The 24,524-nt window shown below is 43.2% G+C and overlaps 1 protein-coding gene across 1 annotated transcript; it reads right to left on the bottom strand.

Annotated features, from left to right (window-relative positions):
- Positions 1 to 939: 939 nt before the first annotated feature.
- Positions 940 to 5,846, bottom strand: LOC308335997 (uncharacterized protein; the record flags this gene model as incomplete). The annotated part of the gene is made up of 6 exons (XM_080793240.1): positions 940 to 982; positions 3,539 to 3,653; positions 4,220 to 4,321; positions 4,710 to 4,792; positions 5,345 to 5,481; positions 5,748 to 5,846. 6 exons carry the CDS (start codon positions 5,844 to 5,846, stop codon positions 940 to 942), a joined length of 579 nt encoding a protein of 192 aa, XP_080649366.1.
- Between the last annotated feature and the right edge of the window lie 18,678 nt (positions 5,847 to 24,524).

The raw sequence follows: 24,524 nt of genomic DNA, 5'->3' as shown, positions 1-24,524 counted from the left end.
ATTTTCCCATTTCTCACTCTCTTTTTTCATTTAGTTTTACTTTACTTTAGATATCAACAGTATAATAGCGCACACACACACACACACACACACACACGCATGTTACGCTCACTTTAGGTCCTAACTCCTAACTCCTCAAAGTATATCATTTGAATACCACAGATCAGGGGTGGGCAACTTTGACGATGCAGAGCAGAGGGCCACTATATTTCCACACTCACTCCAGATGGCCACATTGCATATTACTGTCTTAGCAAAAATAGCCGATGTACAAGCTCAAAAGGCGTCACAGTGCGATGTGTTGCGACGCGATTTGAGCTTGTAGATCATTTATTTTTGCTATTATTTGAATTGAAATCCTGATTTTTCTTTTTGCTATTTTTCAATTCGAGTCCTGAAAAGTAACTTATTTAAGTAATTTATTTAATTTCAAATGCCTTTAATTATAATTATGTTGACTTTATAAAGTAAATACAAATACATTGGACATAAAAAACAGACAATAAGTTGCCCATGTATGCCATACTATAGTGTAGATTATACCATAGAACACATTGATAAGGTTCACTGCCGAGGCTGACACGGCCGCGCAGTGTGAATACAAACACATCAAATTAACCCAATCTGGACAGGAACCCCTTTTGGTGTTTTAAAGGAGAATTCCATGCTAGAATTAAGCAATAAGCCACGAGAGGTCTCAGGTTACCGGGTATTTTACACTGGCTGGGGGCGTAGGCAGACCCGACGCGCAGCGGAGGGTCTTCTACCCCCACAGCCAGTGTAAAATACCCGGTAAGCTGGGGCCTCGAGTGGCTTATTTCTTTTCTAAAACGGTTACAAACATTATAGCAATATTAACCTAATAAAACTATTACATTCACAAAAGTATCTACGCTTTGCGCCACCAGAGCGAGCGAGTTAGAGCCACAGCACAGTAGCCTATGTGACGGGAGAGTAGCGCTTGATATCTTTACGGGGCTGCCTGGAGCCACACATTCACAGTCATATGAGACGGGCGGTGCTTAGATGCCCGCACGGCATGTGTTTGTAAAGCAATGAAGCGCTCCCCTTCCCCAGTTCAGCTACAAGGCTGCAGTTTGATACAAAGTGATTGAAGGAGTGGGTTATCGGTGAGTTTACACCGGTCACGTGACGGTAACCAGCCAATCAGAATGAAGTATTGGGACTACCCGTTTTAGAAGGCTTTCTTACCTTTATTTGTAGTTGTTACGTCCCCACCAAAGAGGTCCAGGTACGTGTTCTTTTGTGAAAGAAATTCCCCTAATATAAGCCGTCAATGGGGGTTGGGTTTTTGTGCTAATTTGCTTATTTCCATCGAAATAAGTAGTAAAGTGTGCCGCTTCGGATACTATTTACATTATGAATGGAGGATAGCATTTTTTTATTTATTTTTTAGCGATGGAAATAACCCCAATGCCCTATTCAATTCAATGCAATTCAATTAATTGAGGGATTATGGTAGGGGGAATAGCCAATAATGCACTTTTGCACAAAATAACACCTGGACCTCTTTGGTGGGGACGTAACAACGACAAATACCTTCTAGCATGGAATTCTCTTTTAAGCATAATGTTATACTTTATTGAAAAATAGCAGAAAATGTGGCGCAAATCTTTGAATAATTATATATTATTTCAGAGCGGACTCAAATATTTGCTTCTGGGGGGGAGGGTCCCTGGAACAACATATTTTCAGATGGGGGTCGGCGGCCAATTACATAACTCTGGGACTCATTGACATGAAATAGTTTGAGAACAACTGATATAGAACATCGTTTTTTCTGAAAACTATCATGATTTAGAAGACATTTGTAGAATCTGCAGGTATCAGATCTAAATGGGTTAAAAATGCAAGAATGATGCAACTCCACGGCCCAATCATATAGTCACACAATAAGGCTGAGCGCAGTATGTTCTAACCACCCTTAAGTCACATGGCAAACTATCCAAAGTGTCTACTGCATGAAAAGTGACAAAGTACAGTATTGCCTTTTGCTTTGCGTTTGTTTATTCTGATAGAGAAAACACACCATTGGGATGCTTTAAGAGATTTATTGACAGTAAAGAAATGGAGGGATGAATGGGATCGGGTGTGTAGGTTCCAGGGGGGTGGGGGGGGGGGGGGGGGGGGGGGTTATGGAAGAAAAACTACAACACAACAAATCACTGTGTGTGTGTGTGTGTGTGTGTGTGTGTGTGTGTGTGTGTGTGTGTGTGTGTGTGTGTCGTGTGTGTGTGTGTGTGTGTGTGTGTGTGTGTGTCAGATGAGGGTCTTCATCCAGCAGGATACTCATGGACTGTAACAACAACAAAAGAAACGTGACATTATTACATTATTAATAACATTATTACATCATTAATAACCTTATTACAGGCTACTTAACTTATACTTATTAAAGCAAACAATGCATTGACACACATTATAATAAATCAATGTCATTGATTTTAAAATTATTTAATTGCAAACAGGTAACTAAGTACTTGCACTCAAGTTACTGTACTTTAGTGTTTTTTATTTTTATTCATTTATTTTTAGTATTTCAATTGTCTTTTTCTCTATCGACTGCACCACCAGTATTTACAACGTTCAATCATTTTACTTCTACTCCACTACTCCCAGAGTACTTTTACTGCACCACAATTAAATGAAAACGTTAGTTACTTGTAGATCTGCAAGCTGACAATGTGTCGCAATGCAACGCATCGTGAGTCTGTAGATCGGATTGTGTGAAATGGGACGAGTATACTTTTACGTTTGGTGCATTTTAAGGTACATTTTTTTCAATTTGTGCTTTTAATCCAGTGCATGTCGGATAACTTACTATACCACTTACTAGTACTACTACGACTACTTCGGAGTATTTGTGACATTGCACTATTGATACTTTTACTTAAGTAAAACACGCGAGTATACTTCAATTACTTTTGTGTGGCGCCGTTGTATGATCCGTGGGGGGGGGGGGGGGGGGGATTTTTGGATTTACCAAAAAACACAAACAGTTTTAATACAAGTGTGTGTGTGTGTGTGTGTGTGTGTGTGTGTGTACACCTGATGTTGTCTTTGTTGACACCAGACACAAGGAGGTCCTGATTCTGGAGGTGGGCTGTGTCTTTGGACCAGGCATTCCAAGATAAATATTCTAAGTATCAACCATTACTTGGAAGCATAACAAACTTGGGGTATCGCTGTAGATTTGCCATACTGATATTCGGAAGCCTGGGCCATGTGCATAAACTGACCATGAGTGGCCTAAGAATAGCTGGCATGACAAAAAGCAAAGCCAAACAACTTGCCAAATACTGTTCTGTCTCGTCTGTTATAGGCAGTTTGTCTGTGTGGAGAAGGAGGTGCCATGTGTATCCTTAAGTGAACATGAACTGTCAACCCTGTTATATTTGTTTCCTTGTAAAATTAATTGTAATTTGTGGATTCAAATAAAGAAATCGAAGTGTGTGTGTGTGTGTGTGTGTGTGTGTGTGTGTGTGTGTGTGTGTGTGTGTGTGTGCGTGTGTCTGACCGGCATTCTTCATCTTTGGCCATGAACTTGACATTGGACGGGGGGATCTTGTCGTCCGCGAAGGAGATTCTCTCGAACTCGTCCTTCACGGCCTGGGTCACCTTGGGGTTGCGGCCTGCAAGAACAATTCAATACGCTCCTCCTCCTTTACATATATCTAGAGCATCTTAAGCCATTCTGGACGGGAATTGGTGTGTTTGGTGTTTTAACTAAGCAGTATTTAGCTATTGAAAAATAGCAGATCTACAAATCTCATAGCTCATAGCCACCGAGTGGCGCACTACGAGCTTGTAGGTCTGCGATTTTTGAAAAATCGTGAAAATGTGGCACAAATCTTTGAATATATATTCTTTCAGAGGACTTTTTATTCATTTCGACGTCAGGCCTAAATGGGGGGGGGATATCACTGATTGAACTGGTATTATTATTATAACTTAATAAAATATTAACCCTAACCCTGAAAAAAGAAATCGTCTTTTAATCAATAAAAAAACACCTAAATGACGAGACATCTCGTCAATGGCATTCAATCAATGTAACGCGCAGATTGTGAACTAATTCAAATCAATATTAAAAAAAGAAAAAATCAATCTGTGGCACCGCAATAAATGGCCACTATATACCACTGTGCATTTCAAGAGAGGGGCGCTGGCTGAAGGTCAGAGGGCAAAGGTCACTCACTGTAGAGCTCGTTGATGCAGTCGTGGTCAGCATCAGCGGTGTGGATCACAGCGTACCCTTCGATGGTGTTGAACAGCAGCACAACCACCTCATACTCCTTAGCTGTTCATCACACAAGCACACGCACGCACATACAAAGACCATGGAAGGGAACATATGTAAGAAATGTGGTCTGTGCATATTGTGTACAAACACCCCCCCCCCCCCCACCCCATCCCCTGCCCTCCCCCACTCTGAGAAATACATCAAAGTGACGCAAAGAGGTTGACATTTTTATGGCCCAATCAATCAATCAATAACTGGAGGTTAACGTTAGTAACCATGGTGAAATTCAGTGTACGCCACCGATGATCTCGAAGTTCAAAGGGATCCATTAATAGCTCTGTGTGTGCTCTCTCTCTCTCTCTCTCTCTCTCTCTCTCTCTCTCTCTCTCTCTCTCTCTCTGTGTGTGTGTGTGTGTGTGTGTTTGTGCATGCATGCGCTACTCACTGTTTGTATACTTGAAGTGACCTTTTTCTTCTTCCTTTTCCCACTGTAGAGTATCAATGGTGGTGCAGCTGGCATCACTAGATCTGAGAGAGAGAGAGATTTTTTGTTTTGTTTTGTTTTGTTGAAATTTAATTATGTGTAGGTACCAATTCATCAGTACCTTACTCGGGAACATTTTGATTATCAGACTTTACTTGTAACAGAGTATTTCTACATTGCAGTATTTGTACAAATGTGAGTAGCTTACTCTTCAAACATGGAATTATTGTCTCAGTAATGTGACATAAAGTAATGAATTATTGTCTCAGTAATGTGACATAATTTAATTAATTATTGTCTCAGTAATGTGACATAAATTAATGGATTATTGTCCCATTAATGTGACATAAAGTAATGAATTATTTTCTCAGTAACGTGACAAAGTAATGAATTATTGTCTTAGTAATGTAAAGTAATTAATTATTGTCTCAGTAATGTGACAAAGTAATGAATTATTGTCTCAGTAATTGTAAAGTAATGGATTACTGTCTCAGTAATTGTAAAGTAATGGATTATTGTCTCAGTAATGTGACATAAACTAATGAATTATTGTCTCAGACAGACAGACAGACAGACAGACAGACTCTGCTACTCACGATGTCCGCTCGCTGAATTTGGCGCTGACACTGAGTCCTGTGATCGTCGTCGCCACCACGACTGTCGTCACTTTTGTACGGTCGTACGCCGTCCAATGGTTGGTGGCGTTGCCCATTATGTACCACGTACCGTCCATCTGAGAGAGAGAGAGAGAGAGAGAGAGACAGACAGACAAAGTTGTCAAAACTATAATGAAAATGAATTGTCTCTCACATTAAATAATAATAATCACGACACTCTACATGGTAATATTGCCGAAGTTCATGGAAAACGACTCAGAACTGGCATAACTGTGAAAAATAGCGGAACCCGTACGAAATCAATAAGAGGTCTACCACTAATAATAATAATAATAATAATAATAGTAATAATAATAATAATTATTATTATTATTATACTAACCCCGTTGTCCACGTAGTTGGGGTCAGCTTCCTCGTGGCCACTGCAGGTAACCATGGTAACCAGCAGAGCAGAGAGCACAAACATCACAGGAGTGGACATCATGACTGGAGCTAGAAGAGTGTGTCTGAGAGAGAGAGAGAGAGAGAGAGAGAGAAGGTGGACAGAACAGTGGACTCAACCCCCTTATATATCTCCCAAAGTCCTCGCACACATGCACGCACGCACACACACACACACACACACACACACACACACACACACACACACACGCACGCACGCACACACACACACACACACACACACACACACACACAGACACACAGACACACACACACACACACAGTGACTTGGCGTTGTGTTACACACCTGGCATGAGCGCCATAGTTTTTGACACGATTACAATCCTTTTAAATTCCATGCAATCTTTTCAGTTCGGAGATGGCAGCCTGTGTGCACGCGGATGCTATTTCAGTGTTCCGCAGTAGACTACACACATGCACGCACGCGCACACACACACACACACACACACACACACACACACACACACACACACACACACACACACACACACACACACACACGTACTTACTTACGCCTGCTACCCCTTCTGGGTCATAGGTCGTCAACAAGCGATCTCCAGGCATCTCTGTCTTGGGCTGTTCTCTCCAGCTCTTTATTTTATAAAGCAAACAGTATTTTAACTCAAATCTTTACTTCTGGGGGTCTTTGGGAAATGGATTATTTTCAAAGTTAACGTGAAATAGTTTGAGAACCACTGATATAAGATATCTTAGGAGAGAGAGCAGCCACTTGGGAACGGGAGCGTTCTCTGTTCTATCATGGGCTCCCCCTAAGTTATTGGCGAAGTGTCCTTGAGCAAGACGCTGAACCCCTAATAATTGCTCCTGATGTGCAGGTTGGATGCCTCGCATGGTTTCCTCCGCCATCGGTGTATGAATGTGTGTGTGAATGGGTGCTAATGCACTTGCCTGGAAAGCCTTGCATGGGATGAGGAGTGTGGAAATCAGACATGCGAGAAGACCTTAAGACAGGGTTCCCCAATTAGCGGCACGCGTAGGCCATCTGGCCGCGGGGCGCCTCCTTGTGGCCCCTGGAAGAATTTCAAATGGGGTCTTGCCCTGAAAATGTATTTTCAGGGCAAGACCTCGACCTCGCGCGTGCCGACTCGGCCCCCAGCCTGGTACCCTAGTCAAAATATGGCCCTTGAGGAAAATTAATTGGGGAATTGCCTTAAGAGCGACTGTGTTTGGAGTCAGTACTACTGTATGGGGCTGAGACATGGGAGCTGGGGGCTCCCATGTCCGTCCGTCCGTCCATCCGTCCGGCCGACTTTTTCCAGCCTGACCCGGGCCCGACAGCTTTGTGTCCGACCCGAATCGAGCACGACCTTAATTATTAATATATGCGTCAGGCCCGACACAGACGCTTTTTTCCCCCATTCATTTTTCTGTGAACAACAAGTGTGACTCAGCCTTTTTTACAATGACCAAATGTAACCAGACGAGCAAGGTAAAGAAAAACAAAACAAATTATATTCTGGGAAAAAAAACTGCAAACGGTAAAAATGTCCCATCCTGTTGGGCGGGTTCATAGAACAATAGAGGCTGTTGTCTACAACGCTGACGAAGGCTGTCAGCTTTGCAGCGTATACCATACCTGATGATGAAACTGTACACTGCCTCCAAGGACAGTTCCGTGAGTGCTGGTATTCTGCCAGGAGTTTAAGAGAATGTATTGTCAACAGAGTTTAATGTTTTTTTTTTATCCCACGATTGTGTAACCCATTTTTCACCCCTTTGTCAATTATCTAATGTTATCCTGTGCTCTACACACCGTCCTACACACGTCCTACACACGGCCCACCCCCTCTCGATCATGATTGGGTGAAGGCTGGGCCTAATGTTTTTTTTGACCCCCAGGGGTTAACTGGGGACAGGGAGTAACTCCTTATATGGTCAGCACTCAGCACACTCTACAGTAGGGAGGATTATCACAACAAAACAGTGATATTTGAATTAAGTGAAATCACTGAATGTACCTTGAAACCATGAAACATAATCTAAACATGAAATTAAACGGAAATAAATTGATTGACCTTTGTGGTTCCCTATAATGTGCTAAAGGTCAATTTAGTTAGCAAATAATGTTATACTGTATATGTTCAGTGGGCACTTTACATGTGTGTGTGCGTGCGTGTGTGTATGTGTGTGTGTGTGTGTGTGTGTGTGTGTGTGTGTGTGTGTGTGTTTGTGTGTGTGTGTGTGTGTGTGTGTGTGTGTGTGTGTGTGTGTGTGTGTGTGTGTGTGTGTGTGTGTGTGTGTGTGTGTGTGCGTGCGTGTGTGCTGCATAAATGCGTGTGTGGGTGTGGTGGGGGTTGGGCTGTTGGTTAAACACACAGTGAGCCCCACACAAAAGTGTCCTCCTTTCTGAGGTCTTGCTGGTGGCCACCCTAACACACTTACTCAGGGACGCTGCTGACCATTTGCTTGCTCTACGCATGATATGTTTGTGCTGCTCTCAAAAAAGAGTGCGAATCAGAGGTCAAACCATCATCATGAGTGCGAATTGGAATGCCAGACAAAAAAAAAAACAAGATGCAAAATAGGTGGCTTTTGGACCGAAATAAATAATAGTCAAGTCAATGTTGGTTAAAACACAAATAACACGTCCCATGCAAGTTTGATGATAATCAACAATATCAGCTTATAAAACCTTTATTAGGTCAACATGTTATATGATTCCCGCAAAGTTATCAAATATGTCTCTTCTCTATTATTATCGTATTCATAGAGATCAGATAACATATCCTTGTCTATGGTTTATTCTCACGGATCGCCTTGCATTTGAAAAGGCTGTTTTTGTGTGTTTTCCCGTAATACCATTATTCAGTGCCAGTGGTAGCGAAGAGAAGCCAAAATGCTGTGGTTGGTGTGTGTGTGCCTGCGTGTGTGCCTGCGTGCGTGCATGCGTGCGTACGTGCACGTCACTTATAAGTAACAAGTTGTGAATATGTCTGTACCCGAGATACTGGTCCGATTCCGTGGGGTAGTATCGGGGCAGGTTCCGAGTACCAAGTATGAGTACTTGAGGGGGGTATTGGCCCAGCGCATGCATCATCGATAATCTGTTCCCCGAAAAAGTTCCCAAACATCTCCGATCGGCATGATTTCAGAATTGGAAGTCTTATTGGCCAGTCTGTTCGCTGATATCAATGGTCACGGCGGTATAGGCTATTTTCCACACAGGCATCCGCCGTGCTGTTGTTGTTGTTGTTAATGTCATCACCCCTGATCGTACAAGCAACCACCATCATCACTGAGTCACTGAGTTCTTCTTCCTCGTCCTGAATCATATTCTCTCCATCTGGATCCGCGAGTATCCGAGAATATATGCAGATACATAAGGTTAATCGAGATTATAATGCGAGAGTGTTTATTAGAGAGCACTGGCTGTCAGTGTTGTTTTTGGCAGGCATTTTTTAGATTTAGTCAGTCTTAATCTTTTGGATGAAATGCTTATTAGATTTAGTCACTCTTAGTCATTTGGATAAAATGCTTAATTAGTCTTAGTCACATTTTGTCATTTCTATCCTTGATAGTTTTAGTCTAGTTTTGGTCAACGAAAACTCCTATGGGTTTTAGTCAGTTTGTCATTTTAGTCGACAAAAACTTAAAAGGTTTGTCAAAAATAAAAGATGTATTTATTTTATGATGGCTGTATTTTATGACTGAACAGTAGGCCAGGGGTCCTTGAGGGAGCTAAATTTTAGTTTGTAACTCAGAGAGTGTACAGAGTTAAATTAACTTTGATTTTACAATATGCATTGGGGTCTCAGAGATAAAATGCCATTAAATGGGGGTCTATAGCCTAATTCATGTCAAACTGAGGGTCCTTGAAATTCAAAGGGTTGGGAATCACTGCTAGAACCGAACATATCTTCCCTGGCATATCTTTTCAAATGGGGGTTCACGGGCTGATGAGTGTCAATTTGGGGGTCCCTGACATGAAAAGGTTTGGCAACCACTGCAGTAGGCTATTATCATAAAGTATATATCAGTTTGAAGATTCAAATTATGGATAATAACAATACAACTAGCCTATGCATCATTCATTAGCAATAAAAATGCCTCATCATTATTATACTCAAGGGGAAAAATGCACCCTATGGCATGCACGTGCATCAGAACACTTGCAGGGAAGAGAGGGGAGGGGCCAGGGCTTAGAATGTGTCACACAGAAGAAAAAAAAGTTTAGTTTACAATACAACATTTAAACTCTGCATAAGGATTTCATTAGAGTTCCTATCTACAGTCATGGATAATTTGTTTAGGACCCGTCACTTTTCTGAGGAAATTACTTTAAAAAAGCTACGAGTGGAGAGCACATTACAAGTATGTCAGGTAGGCAATTCGAATGGGACATGCAAAGCTTGCATCTGATACGTGTGTGTGTGTGTGTGTGTGTGTGTGTGTGAGAGAGACGTCCATCACCCCAGCCATAGCCTGTTCAAACCACTTCCGCGCCCACGGCCGGGCAAACGCTACATGAACATCAACTGGTGACGGACTGGGGACTGGGGAGACAGACCCTAACCTGCACAAACAAGAATTTGTAATGAATACTTGTAATGTGATGTGACAATAAAGTTTGATTCTGATTCTGATTCTGCACGCGACGTGCGAGAGAGTAACAATTAACCGAGGGAGGGTGTGTGCATGCGTGCACTGCATGCACAGTATTTTAGTCAACCAAGAGCTGTTGCACCACTCGGTTCACACGGGTGTGATTTTTTGTTTATTCCGTCAACGTCAGATATTCGTCCTGAAAAAAGGGACGCTGACGTCGTCATTTACGTTATCGTCATGCCTGACGAAAACAACACTGCTGGCTGTGAGTCGGAAGGCAAAAGGTAAGAGGTCGAGCTCAGAGGCCTTCCGGGGCCCTTTCGTGGTAAAAAGATTCCATCACAACGGCACACAACGGCACCTATCAGCAGATAAGCATCTGGTATCGGTTTCCTACAAAGTTATCAAAGCTGTCTCTTCTCTGTCATTTTATTCATAGAGATCAGATGACATTTCCTTGTCTGTGGTTTAATTCTCACGGGTCGTCTTGCATTTGAAAAGGCTGTTTCCGTGTGTTTTCCCGTAATGCCATTATTCGGTGCCAGTGGTAGCGAAGAGAAGCCAAAAACCCTGTGTGTGTGTGTGTGGGTGTGTGTGTGTGTGTGTGTGTGCGTGTGAGCGTGCATGTGTTTGTGTGTGTGTTGCTTATGATAGAACACACTGCTGGAGTAGAACAAAGTGGTTCAAATACTTGGAGCTTCTCAATGTGCACAACAATAACAGCACACAGGCTATACACACACTGGCCTTTGCACAATGTTGTCACCCGAAGCGCTGCCGGCTGTTAGAAGTGTACAACATTTGACTGCCAACCAACCATCGGACATATCGTCTCTGTCGTCTGGAAACCTCATACGTCCAAAATCACGATTCAAATTCGTTACTTTTGCTGCTTTTGTGTACGGCGTTAATTTGCAAAAAAATAAAAAAGGAGATAATAGGTTTCTCCCAAACAGCAACAATATACTGTAATAAACATAGAGTATTCAATGGGGGGGGGGGGGGGGGGGGAGTAAAAATATATCTGACCACTGGCAGTCAACAGGCTTTGGTGTGGATGTTTATTTAGTTTCATTGCAATGTATACTGTACACACAGCACACAGATCTGCTCCAACCAGTCTGGTCATTGCTAGCTTCTGAACTGCTGAGCCTTTACCGTCGAGCAATTGAAATAAACTCTGAAAAACAAAACAAAAAAGCTGATGCAATGCATTCTTTACTGCCTTATATATGGCAATCCTGTCTGTAACCATGTGCCTCGGCACTGACCAAAAAGCTGCTTAAATGGCACTGGATGATGACATTGAATGAAATCGCTATATATTGTTTTGCCACTGACTCTGGGCAACGTCAATTTGTGCTTGGACTGGAGATTGTTCGACCAACTTTGTGATGCTGCAAAACCAACCAATATGCATAGCTTATTGATTTGCTCTTATGTAACTTCCTCACCCAGCTATCAAGACTGCACTGAAAGCCTGCTGTTCACGAATAAAATAAAATAAAATAAAATAAAATAAAATAAAATAAAATAAAATAAAATAAAATAAAATAAAATAAAATAAAATAAAATAAAATACAAACATTGCATACATTTGCACCAGTGCTAATGTTGTTGAATAAAACTATGATGAAAATTGTACGTTGACTACCATTTTTCATTGACGAAAACTAAATAAAAACAAATTACTATGATGACTATGACTAAATATGTTGACAATTTTGTCAACTAATAAAAACTAGACAAACATTTTAGGGAGGGACTAGCCCTCGGGGACTGCTGGCGTTTTGTTTTCAAAGAGAGAAAAAAAAGCATGGGCGAGCCCAGCAGGAAAAGGTGGCACAATAGTGGGCGTGAACCTTGAATTCCGCTAACCAATAAGAGTTCAGATGCCTCACTGGCCTCTAGCAGTTCATTGGAGCGATGTGTCTCCAATGAAGGCAGGAAGTCAACCGGAAGTGCCATAGGGATGTTGTATTGTTGTAGTAATAACTGTGTTGTTTGTTTGTCTTGTTTTGTATTGTAATGTGTTGTATGTCATGACTGTTAGAAAGATTTATTATAAAAAAAAAAAAAAAAAACGCTGAAGGCACGCTGCATCGTCACTCATGCGACTCCTCCATGTTTCTCCCTGTCACTCAAGTGACTATTGGCCAATCACAGTGCGTCTTTATCGTGACTTATGTTACGCACACGGAAGCTTGACAGCTCATGAGGGTACTACCACTACCACAACACCCTCAGAGTGTTTGACACAGAGACCAACCACTGGCTGGACACACACAGCTTATTCCAGCTACAATGGAGAGCTGTACATATTTGGTGGACACTTCTCCATTGACCTGCAGCAAGGGCAGAATCCAATCGTACCTGTCTGTAGGCCGGCCCGTGCGATAGGCCGGCCGGCCGTGCACTGGTCGGCCGGTACGATTGGATTCTGCCCTCCCTCGTTTTTTGGTTGGATATGAAAGTTTGATTGATAACCTAACGTTGGTCTGACATAAAAACCTAACGTTGGTCTGACATCATAAACTAACGTTGGTTTGACATCATAACCTAATGTTGGTTTGACATAAGAAACCTAATGTTGGTCTGACATTCTGTACATAGTGTAGGCCTATGTGTCGATAGCTTGTAAATCTGTTATGTTTGCCAGCATGTTAACTTACAACATTAAAATGCGCTGGCTTGTAGAGGGTATTGTATGAATAAGCAAAATGCATTACTTAGCAGGAACGAACAAACCAAACAGCCATGCAGCTTAAAGCTGCTCAGAGAGGAATCTCAACATAAGTGGATTTCATAATGTGCAGTATAGGCCTACATGTGTCATAATAATTAGTAAATCATTGTACACAATCTGAAGAAAGAGAGACTGACATTCAGTATAGGTTAATAAAGATCAAAATGACAACATTAAGTGTATGGACTGTACAGTGCAGTTTTTTAAAGTAATTTCCTCAGAAAAGTGACGGGTCCTAAACAAATTATCCATGACTGTAGATAGGAACTCTAATTAAATCCTTATGCAGAGTGTAATTGCATAAGGTAGTTTGTATTGTAAACTAAACTTTTTTTTTTTTTTTCTTCTGTGTGACACATTCAAACCCTGGCCCTTCCCCTCTATTTTTTTATTGCATTTTTATTGCTAATGAATGATGCATAGGCTAGTTGTATTTTGAATCTTCAAACTGATATATACTTTATGATAATAGCCTACTGCAGTGGTTGCCAAACCTTTTCATGTCAGGGACCCCCAAATTGACACTCATCAGCCCGTGGACCCCCATTTGAAAAGATATGCCAGGGAAGATATGTTCGGTTCTAGCAGTGATTCCCAACCCTTTGAATTTCAAGGACCCTCAGTTTGACATGAATTAGGCTATGGACCCCCATTTAATGGCATTTTATCTCTGAGACACCAATGCATTGTAAAATCAGTTCAATCAAGTTAATTTAACTCTGTACACTCTCTGAGTTACAAACTATAATTTATCTCCATCAAGGACCCCTGGCCTACTGTTCAGTCATAAAATACAGCCATCATAAAATAAATACATCTTTTATTTTCGACAAACCTTTTAAGTTTTTGTCGACTAAAATGACAAACTGACTAAAACCCTTAGGAGTTTTCGTCGACCAAAACTAGACTAAAACTAGAGGATAGAAATGACAAAATGTGACTAAGACTAATTAAGCATTTTATCCAAATGACTAAAGAGTGACTAACGGCCAAGCTACACCAGGCTTTTCTCGTGTGTTTACTCTAAACGCGCGGACCGTGCGTGCGTAAGCCAAATGCCCTGGCTACATCGATCTGTCAGACGCGCGGCAGATTTGTGCGGGACCTTCCGGGAGGATATATAGATACGCGCGCATGGGGGCATACGCACGTAAAAAAATTAGAACCGATCCTATTTTTAGAGCATGCGTAGGATGACCCGCGGTATCCGTGCGTCTGGTGTAGCTGGTATCATTGACATATATCGGTCCTATCCAAACGCACTGTACGCGCGCAGTAAACGCGGTCGCGCACAGTAAACGCATACGCACGCGCGCAAAATTGCCTGGTGTAGCTTGGCCGTAAATCTAATAAGCATTTCGTCCAAAAGACAAAGACTGACTAAATCTAAAAAATGCCTGCCAAAAACAACACTGACAGCCAGCGCTCTCTAATAAACACTCTCGCACATTATGATCTCGATTAACTCATCACCTTATGTGTCTGCATATATTCTCGGATACTCGCGGATCCAGATGGAGAGAATATGATTCAGGACGAGGAAGAAGAACTCAGTGATGATGGTGGTTGCTTCTACGATCAGGGGTGATGACATTAACAACAACAAAAGCACGGCGGCTGCCTGTGTGGAAAATAGCCTATACCGCCGTGACCATTGATATCAGCGAACAGACTGGCCAATAAGACGTCCAATTCTGAAATCATGCCGATTGGAGATGTTTGGGATTTTTTTCGGGGAACAGATTATCGATGATGCATGCGCTGGGCCGATACCCCCCTCAAGTACTAATACTTGGTACTCGGAACCTGTCCTGATACTACCCCACGGAATCGGACCAGGTATCTCGGGTACAGACATATTCACAACTTGTTACTTATATAATACAAAGTGACGTGCACGCATGCACGCACGCAGGCACACACGCAGGCACACGCACACAGACACACCAACCACAGCATTTTGGCTTCTCTTCGCTACCACTGGCACTGAATAATGGTATTACGGGAAAACACACAAAAACAGCCTTTTCAAATGCAATGCGATCCGTGAGAATAAACCATAGACAAGGATATGTTATCTGATCTCTATGAATACGATAATAATAGAGAAGAGACATATTTGATAACTTTGCAGGAATCAGATATAACATGTTGACCTAATAAAGGTTTTATAAGCTGATATTGTTGATTATCATCAAACTTGCATGGGACGTGTTATTTGTGTTTTAACCAACATTGACTTGACTATTATTTTTTTCGGTCCAAAAGCCACCTATTTTGTATCTTGTTTGTTTTTTTGTCTGGCATTCCAATTCGCACTCATGATGGTTTGACCTCTGATTCGCACTCTTTTTTGAGAGCAGCACAAACATATCATGCGTAGAGCAAGCAAATGGTCAGCAGCGTCCCTGAGTAAGTGTGTTAGGGTGGCCACCAGCAAGACCTCAGAAAGGAGGACACTTTTGTGCGTGGCTCACTGTGTGTTTAACCAACAGCCCAACCCCCGCCACACCCACCCACCCACCCACACACACACACACACACACACACACACACACACACATTTACGCAGCACTCACACACACACACACACACACACACACACACACACTTGTCTAGCCACCCCTCTGCCGATTTTTTATTCATGACCAAAAAAAGTCAAATAAGGGTTACATTAACATAGGAATTAGGAATTGATTCTGAAAAAGACAAAAACATGGCAATACATCAAATACAAAATAATTGTCATAAAAAAATATATATTTGGCCGTGGCTCAGTGGTCCAGGCACCTTGGCTGGTGATCCAGTCTGGCAGTGTGCCACAGGCTCGACTCCCGATCCCGACGGCCTTCACTGCGTGTTGTCTGCGTTTCTTTGGTCGCAATCTTGTGCGTCCGCCAGTGCCTGGTGGATAGCCAGGCGAAGTTTGTTTTTGGACGTGGCTGTGAGCTTATCCATTTCATGGCCTATAAAATAAACAAAATGTTGCGTGTCGGGTTTCAGGTCCCGTCCGTCCCTGTGCTGGTGCAGCACATCGCGCTCGAATGCGTTGGGCTGCTGTTCGGATCCTGTGAGGTTCTGACCCTGTGCTGCACCCTGCCCAGACCCAGAGGCCGTCTGCTGCTGCTGACTGGATCCTATTCAACAAAGGTTCAACCTTTTATTACATTGACTTTGTATTGTATTACACAACCATCATGTCAAATCTGACTATTGTCACACAAAGTTTAAATCAAATATTACATTGGGGTTGAGTTGTTTTTGTCTTGGCTTTGTACAAGTGTTTATGACTCTTACCACTTTAACCATTCGATGTCTCTGACAGAGGCTGACCAACAGAGGCTGGTGGTCTGGCCTGATGGCTCCTGGTGGCAGGGTTCCATTGCCTGTAGGTGTGACTGCCTGATATGAAGTAAGATGTAATAGCATTATATAGAGCTTGTATTATTTGGTGTTTGACTTGCAAATCCCAATGAGTTGTCTGTTCTGGCTCAGGCACAGAGGGCACGCTGGCGCACACTGGCTGCCGCTCCTCTTTGACACTTATTATAGTACTGTTTACTTGATTAGCGTGACTTTTTATTACTACTTTTTTGGTCTCCTATTGTTCGTGTCTTGTGCGTTTATTTTTGATTGCTTCCTGAGCTGGATAGCGGCATAACTGGATTAACCAATGCACGTAACGTGGAAGAAAACACCAGCTGGATGTAGCGCTGGCTGCCTAGCCCAGCCTGGACTCGTTGCCAAACGACCCAGCTTGCTTTGTCTGCTGTTTTTATTTACCGCGCTGGCGATGTTATCATACACCGCTCCACAACTACAGCGTCTGCGTAGCTGCACAGTGCCACTCGATGTAGGGATTTGAATCCACTGTCAACAACTCGGGATACAAAAGCACAGACCCTGCAGCCGCTACTATGTCCACAGAGGCTCTCGCCGAGGTTACAGAGTGGAGCCAGACAGGAAGCAAAACAAACCTCGACGTGGTGGCGTCATCGTCGGTAACGTCGCGAGATTGCCCAATACTAGGCGGGATGGAAAACGTGGAGTGGATCGCCGTGTGCTGCGGAGGTTGCAGAGACTTCTACCATCAGCTCTGTCTCCTGCCAGTGTCACCATGGAATTGTGAAATGCACAATCTATTACCAATAAATCCTCCCTCATACATAATCATATCTTGGAGAAAGAACTTGATTTCATGTGCCTAGTTGAAACCTTCCACAATTTAGGGGATTATTCAGAGCTTAATAAAGCCTGCCCCCCTGGCTACACTTACATGGAAAAAGCCCGCACCACCCGTGGTGGTGGCTTGGCCATCATACACCGGGCTGAACTGAAACTGTCTCCCCTGCCGATGCCTGGCTTTTCTTCCATGGAATGCCTTGCATTCAAAAGCAAACCTCCAAACTCCATGACAGTTCTTCTGATTTACCGACCTCCCAAACCTAACCCATCTTTTCTCCCTGAAATACATGATTTACTCACCTCACTCTGCACTGTGCAGTCATCAAACACTGTGATTATTGGTGATCTGAATATTCATGTGGACAATCCCTCCTGTCGTTTTGCAGCAGAGTTCTTGAGTGCACTTGGGTGTCTTGGTCTGCAGCAACATGTTGGGGTTCCTACTCACAACAAGGGGCACACCCTTGACTTAGTCATCACTGATTCTGCCCCCATTAACAACCTGCAGGTCTACGGTCTGGGTGTGTCTGACCACATGGTGGTCTCAATAACCTTGACATTTCTGCTGCCCCCTACCAGACCGAAGCGGAAAATGGTTTTCCGAAACTGGAAAAATATTGACCCAGCCACCATGACCATGGATCTTCAAAACATCTCCCTCCCAGTCTCTGCATCAATGGATGAAATAGTAGACCACTATAACACATCCTTGAGCAGTGTTTTTGACCTCCATGCCCCTGTCAAGACACGTGAGGTCAGATTTTCACGCTCCGCCCCTTGGTTCACAGAGGAACTGCGGAAAATGAAAAGAACTGGGCGGGTTCTGGAACGACGCTTCAAGCACTCTGGGCTCACTGTGCATAAGCAGATTTTCCATGAGCATCAAAAGGCATATTCCAAATCCCTTAAAGATGCTCAGTCTCAGTTCTACTCCGACCTAATAAATAAAAACCCTGGCAACTCTAAACACTTTTTTTCCACAATAGACAATCTTCTGAAGCCACAATCATCTTCATTAACTGAGGCAACTGAGGAGCAATGTAATAATTTTATTGACTCTTTTAGATCCAAGGTCAACAACATTCGCTCTCTGATGCCCACCCCCTCCCCCCTGCCTTCTCCTGGCACCAACCCCCTGCCGGGGATTGTGCCGCCCCTTCCATATTTCACTGAGGTTCAGCAGAGCCACATGGAGAAAATCCTCAGCAAGATGAAATCCTGCACATGTGCCCTGGACCCCATTCCCACTGCTCTGCTTAAACCACACATTCCCACCCTCAGTCCTCTCATTACACAACTGTCAACATCTCCCTTCAAACTGGTCATGTACCAACTGCTCTTAAGGTTGCTGTCATCCGTCCCCTTCTAAAAAAGCCCACCCTGGACCCGGAGGTTCTGGCCAATTACAGGCCTATCTCCAACCTCGCCTTCCTGTCCAAAGTGTTAGAGAAGGTGGTTGCCTCTCAGCTCCAGGACCATCTCAAACACAACGACCTTTTTGAGACATTTCTGTCTGGGTTTCGTACAGCCCACAGTACTGAAACGGCCCTGCTGAGGGTGACGAATGACCTACTGATGGCAGCTGATGAAGGATCACCATCTCTCCTCATCCTCCTTGACCTAACCGCTGCATTTGATACGGTGGATCATGCTATCCTCCTGGAGCGTCTACACACTGCCACTGGACTGTCAGGCACTGCACTTAAGTGGTTTCAGTCCTACCTGTCTGATAGGACTGAATATGTTTCACTGGGTGGGTGCAAGTCCAAGCTGCTCCCCGTCACGTGTGGTGTTCCGCAGGGTTCGGTTCTTGGTCCGCTCTTATTTATCATTTATATGCTGCCCCTTGGTCATGTCATCAGCGGACGTGGACTTTCCTTCCACTGTTACGCTGATGACACCCAGCTGTATATTAAGACTGCCCCCAACCCCTCTGCAGCCATATCATGTCTCACCACCGGTCTTGGGGAGATAAAGGCATGGATGAGCAACAACTTCCTTCAGTTAAACAGTAGCAAAACTGAAGCCCTTCTTGTTGGCACACCACACCAGATTCTTTCATGCCCCATGTCCCATCTCACCTTCGACGGCCAGGTTATCCCCTTCTCCTCCTCAGTCACAAACCTGGGTGTCAGGTTTGACCCTCACCTGACATTCAGTGACCACATAAAACTTCTATGCAGAACCGCATTCTACCATCTCAAAAACATCTCCAAACTCCGCCCCCTTCTAACCCAGTCAGATGCAGAGAAGCTCATCCATGCCTTTATCTCCTCTAGACTGGACTACTGCAACGCCCTCTTCATCGGGATTCCTGGCAAACATATACAGAGGCTGCAATACATTCAGAACAGCGCTGCCAGGGTCCTGATGAAAGTCCGCAAGCATGACCATATCACACCCATCCTCCTCACATTGCACTGGCTCCCCGTTACAGCCAGGATCCACTACAAGGTCCTGCTGATCACTTACAACTGCATAAACGGACATGCCCCTCCATACCTACAGGAACTAATCACCACTCCAAAAACATCCTCCACCCGCACCCTCAGATCTGCAAACAAACTCCTACTCCATGTTCCCGATACCAAGCTGCGCACCATGGGGGACCGGGCCTTTTGCTCAGCAGCACCACGTTTGTGGAATGGCCTCCCCATAGACCTGAGAGTGCCACAGACTGTGAAATGTTTTAAAAAAGGCCTGAAAACCTTCCTGTTCCGGAAGTCCTTTTTATGCTGAACTGTTTTTGCACTGTTTTTTGTTAAACCTGTTTTTAACCTTTTATGATATCATGTTTTTAAACCTTGTAGCACTCTGAGATTCCTTGTGAATGAAAAGTGCATTATAAATAAAATTCATTATTATTATTATTATTATTATTATTAAAGATTTTACCATTTCCACTAGCTGATGGCACAGGCTGCTCAACCACAGCAGAGGCCTGTGGTCCAGTCACTGCTGGTTTGCCGACCCTGCAGAGGCCTGTGGTCCAGTCAGATGTCCTCTGCCTCTGCCTCTCGCTGTTGCACAGCTGGTGGCAGTGTGACAGTGTGACCTCTATGAAGTAAGTTTTAATCACAATTTGATATAGACCTTGAATTGTTTTTGGGTTAGATTCTTAAATGGAAATGGATTCATTTGGAATGTCTTACCACTTTCAGCAGCTGTGTACAGCATGGGCCGGTGACCTGCCTGGTACCCAGGTACTGAGGTCGGCGGTCTGTGGCCTGCTGACCGACTGGACCCTTTCCCCTTTTTGGCTGCTATGAAGTAAAGTTTAATCATAATATGATATTGAGCTATAATAGTTTTTGTTGCATTTGTAAATGTCAATGACTGTCTTTTACACCTTACCAGTTTCACCAGCTGGGGACTGCATACACCCAGACCCGGGTCCAGGGGTGATGGGTCTGTGGTCTGCTGACCAACTCTGCCCTGCTGATTGGCTGGCTGGGATTGGCCGTGGTGCGCTGTGACTGGCAACTATGAAGAAGTTGGACCTGGTGAAGCGGCACACTTCTTTCTATGAAGTTAGATTCAAACATATATTGTGTACACCTGTATGGTTTGGATTGGTGTGGTTTGTAAACTGTTATGATTAACATTCATATATTACCTCTTTTAGCAGGAAACGGCGAGCTGGGAACCTGATATGGAGGCAGACTTCTGTCTATTAACAAATGGGAAAGAAAATGGAGGTTCAGAATTCCCAAGATTCAAAAGATAAACAAATACATGAACTACTGTACAACACATTTCCAGAAATGTCATCATAGATAAGGTAAGATCAGCACTATTAAAAGTGTACAGATGCTTAGAACTAGAATCATCCTAGGATTCTCTCATGACTTTACAAAGGTCTTCTGGAAATACAATACATTGCATGTTAACGAAAGGTGTGCGACAACTTTGATGAACATCTTTAACAACAAACAACCTTTAAATTCTCCAGCTCAGAAAAGAAAAGCTACCATTTAAAAACATGCAGATACTTTATCGTATGTACAAGGACAAATCATGTACCAGAGGCTCTTCGGCACAAAGACTGAATAGAAAAGCAAAACACTGTAATGTAATAATCTGTTCTTTTCCCAAATAAAAATAAATTACAAAAAGGAAAAAAGGCTCTAAATATGTGTTAAGTCTTGTATTTGTTAACAGTCATGAGTAATATGCGTCTCACCACTGTCAGGGAAGAGGTGGCGGCTGTGACCTATATAGTGCTGCTGATGCTGCATTCCATCTGAGAAAAGTTCCAAACATATTTATTGTGTACAATTCTTTAAGGGTTGGTGTTGAATTTGGAAACAGTCATGAGTGAAATATGCATCTTACCACCGTTGGCAAATAAGTGCCTGGGACCTGCTGCATACTGCTGCTGATGCTGAGTTTCATCTGAAAAAGGTTCCAAACATATTTATTGTGTACAATTCTTTAAGGGTTGGTGTTGAATTTGGAAACCGTCACGAGTCATGTGTATTATTATTTATTACCTGCATTTCCAGCATAGAATGGCTCCTGGGAGTCCTGGCTGGCCTGCTGCTGATTGCTGTCTATAAAGGTTGAAAGATATATTGTAAAACTTTGGCCTGTTGTGTGCTGCCTCAAAAAGGTCATAACAAATATTTCTCTTACCATTTGGAGATGGAAAATTGGATGACGTTTCTCTCTCCGTCACGTGGGGCTCCAGAAATGACATGATGTCATAGAGTGGCCATTTGTGCGTGACCCTCCCCTCACTGCCACTTTTCGGGGTTCTTAACTCCCTCCTGGTCCTGGTATATTGGCTCCGGAGGCCTGCCCACCTATCAAAGCACTTTTGTGCTGAGTATGCAAGACACGGAAATGAAGCGACACCCAGGAAAAAGTTTTTTTTTCTTCCATTTGGTAGATATGTACTATAGGCCTATCAAAACGTTAAAGAATGATTCACTCAATCAACATGGTTTGTATTCTGTCCTATTCAAATTGTTGCCAAAGGCAATACACTGCAGAGGTCTGAGTTTACTCTACTCATCATACAGTGCAGTCTAGTCTACTGTATGATGCCTGATACCTATACAACAAGCATCTCTCCTTCATATTTTTTTTTACATCAAGTAGGCTTATACCATTTCTTGATTCCAAGCAGTGTATAATCACAGTATGATACACGTATCGACAGGAATACAAGCAGAGTGGGCACCTCGATCATAAATAGGCTATTTTGTCCAAAATTTAGAAGTATTTGGAAAATGACCTTAAGTAATATACGTCCATGATTTGGACATATAGCCTCAATGCTGCATCATTATTATCTTACATCCTTCAAGGTATTGTTTATTGGGAAAATTAATTTAAATAGAGGATTTGTAGCAATTACGCCAGAACTTTACACAGAGTAGACGCGTGACGCACGTACCTGGTGTAGCCGCTATCATTGCGGCCGAGCTACACCAGGCTTTTCAGCGCACGTTTGCGCGCACACGCGAGACCCGCATACGCGCACAGCACATATTAACTGGATGCGTGGGGCACGTGTAGGCGCGTGCGCTTTGAAAAGCCGTGTGTGGCTCGACCGTATGGAATGCACTTGAATACGGTTTTCCTTCTGAATATATTTGAGACGACGAACTAATTTGAGACCCGGCCTCTTTATTAGTGAGAGCCTATATACGTGAGGCATGAAGATGTCCACAAAATACGTGAAGCCTATAGAATAATGAATTATATTTGGGTCAAAAAGTCAGATCAAATGAAGAATAAATCACAATATCGCATCTGTGCACAGTTACACGCGTTCGGAAACGCTATTAGGCTAGTTTGCTAGCGCGCTCCCAGTGCGCATTTCCGAAGCACACATGTAGAAAATTGTTAGAATTACTAGACCTTATTGTCTTATTTAAGCATGTTCAAATCACTTAAACACATTTTGATGTCCTTTTTGACATTTTGGAACAAATTGCCTATATTTAATAGAGGTGCACAGACCCTTCCTTGCATGGTGCCAACCTATGCTGTTACCCATCCCATGCCATCTTATCCTACGTTAGGCTATATCTCGCCTACTTACCATCTACGTCAATCTCACGACCAATAGCCACAAATGCTGCCCATCGCATCTCTTTTCTGCAGTAATAGGGATGCTGCTTGTTATAAATGATGGGGTGGTTGCAAACACCAACGATTAGTCTTTCATCAAATGATGCCATCGCCATGATGCTCTCTTCTCGTCTGCGTCCCTGGGGGGTTACTAGCCTGTATATCTGCACACAATCAGTGCCAGATAGAATCGACAAATCTGGTACTGATTGTCGAACGAACTTTAGTACCAGACTGGATCGGGACAGCTGCGCGTGACTTGGAGACTCCAAGTTGCGTCCGGGCGCACGGCTGTCTCCACTTTATCAGCCTGCCACAGTATGGTGTCTGGCACTGATTCCGTGTATGTATAGTAGTAGCCTCCAGGTAGCCTACGCAGACTAGCAGAGAGCATGGCATCATTGTGGAAAATTAATATTTTCTGTTAGCAACGACTCCATTATTTTTAATAAAGCGCATCCATTTTACCACAACACACGATTTGCTGCATTTCAGGCTGTTAGCCATGACGCAGACGTCGATGGTAGGCTATAGGCGAAATATAGGATAAGAGATGACATGCGTCTCCAAGTTGGAGCCTATAGTTGCGCCTGGGCGCACGGCTCTCTTCTATCTGCAGTCAGACCGTTCAGCGTTACTTCAGGAGAGGAGACGACAGATTGAAGAGTGCATGCCACTGCTTTGGCATTGCCAGTGGACACCTCGATGTTAATGTTATTAAAAACAATGAGAGAGAAAAAAGGGTGGGGGAATCATATTTGAACCATAATCTGAAGTAGGCCTAATGTACAGTAGGCCCATTGGGCATAGCCAACACGGCACATCATTATCACATCTACATTTATCCTTCAACATTTCATGCCCAAAATGATTATTTGGGAGCAGTAGCATTTTCAGAAATATAAGTCATGGCTACGACTTTCATAATCTCCAGTCCAATGCGCACTGCCCATGCGAACTGAAAACATGTTCATTCATATTAACAGTTTTATTTTATTTTAACAACCAAATCATATGGAATGGTTTGAAGTAGGCCTTCATTTATAATGTTGCATCCTCTGTGTAAAGCACTGATGTCCTTTTATATCGTTGGTCCGTGCAGTCAGGCGGATAACTAT

The sequence above is a fragment of the Protomyctophum bolini genome, assembly GCF_963924005.1.
Source record: "Protomyctophum bolini genome assembly, chromosome: 21".
Taxonomy (NCBI): domain Eukaryota; kingdom Metazoa; phylum Chordata; class Actinopteri; order Myctophiformes; family Myctophidae; genus Protomyctophum; species Protomyctophum bolini.
Note: the sequence above shows the minus strand (reverse complement) of the source record. Positions and strands in the feature narration are given on the sequence as shown.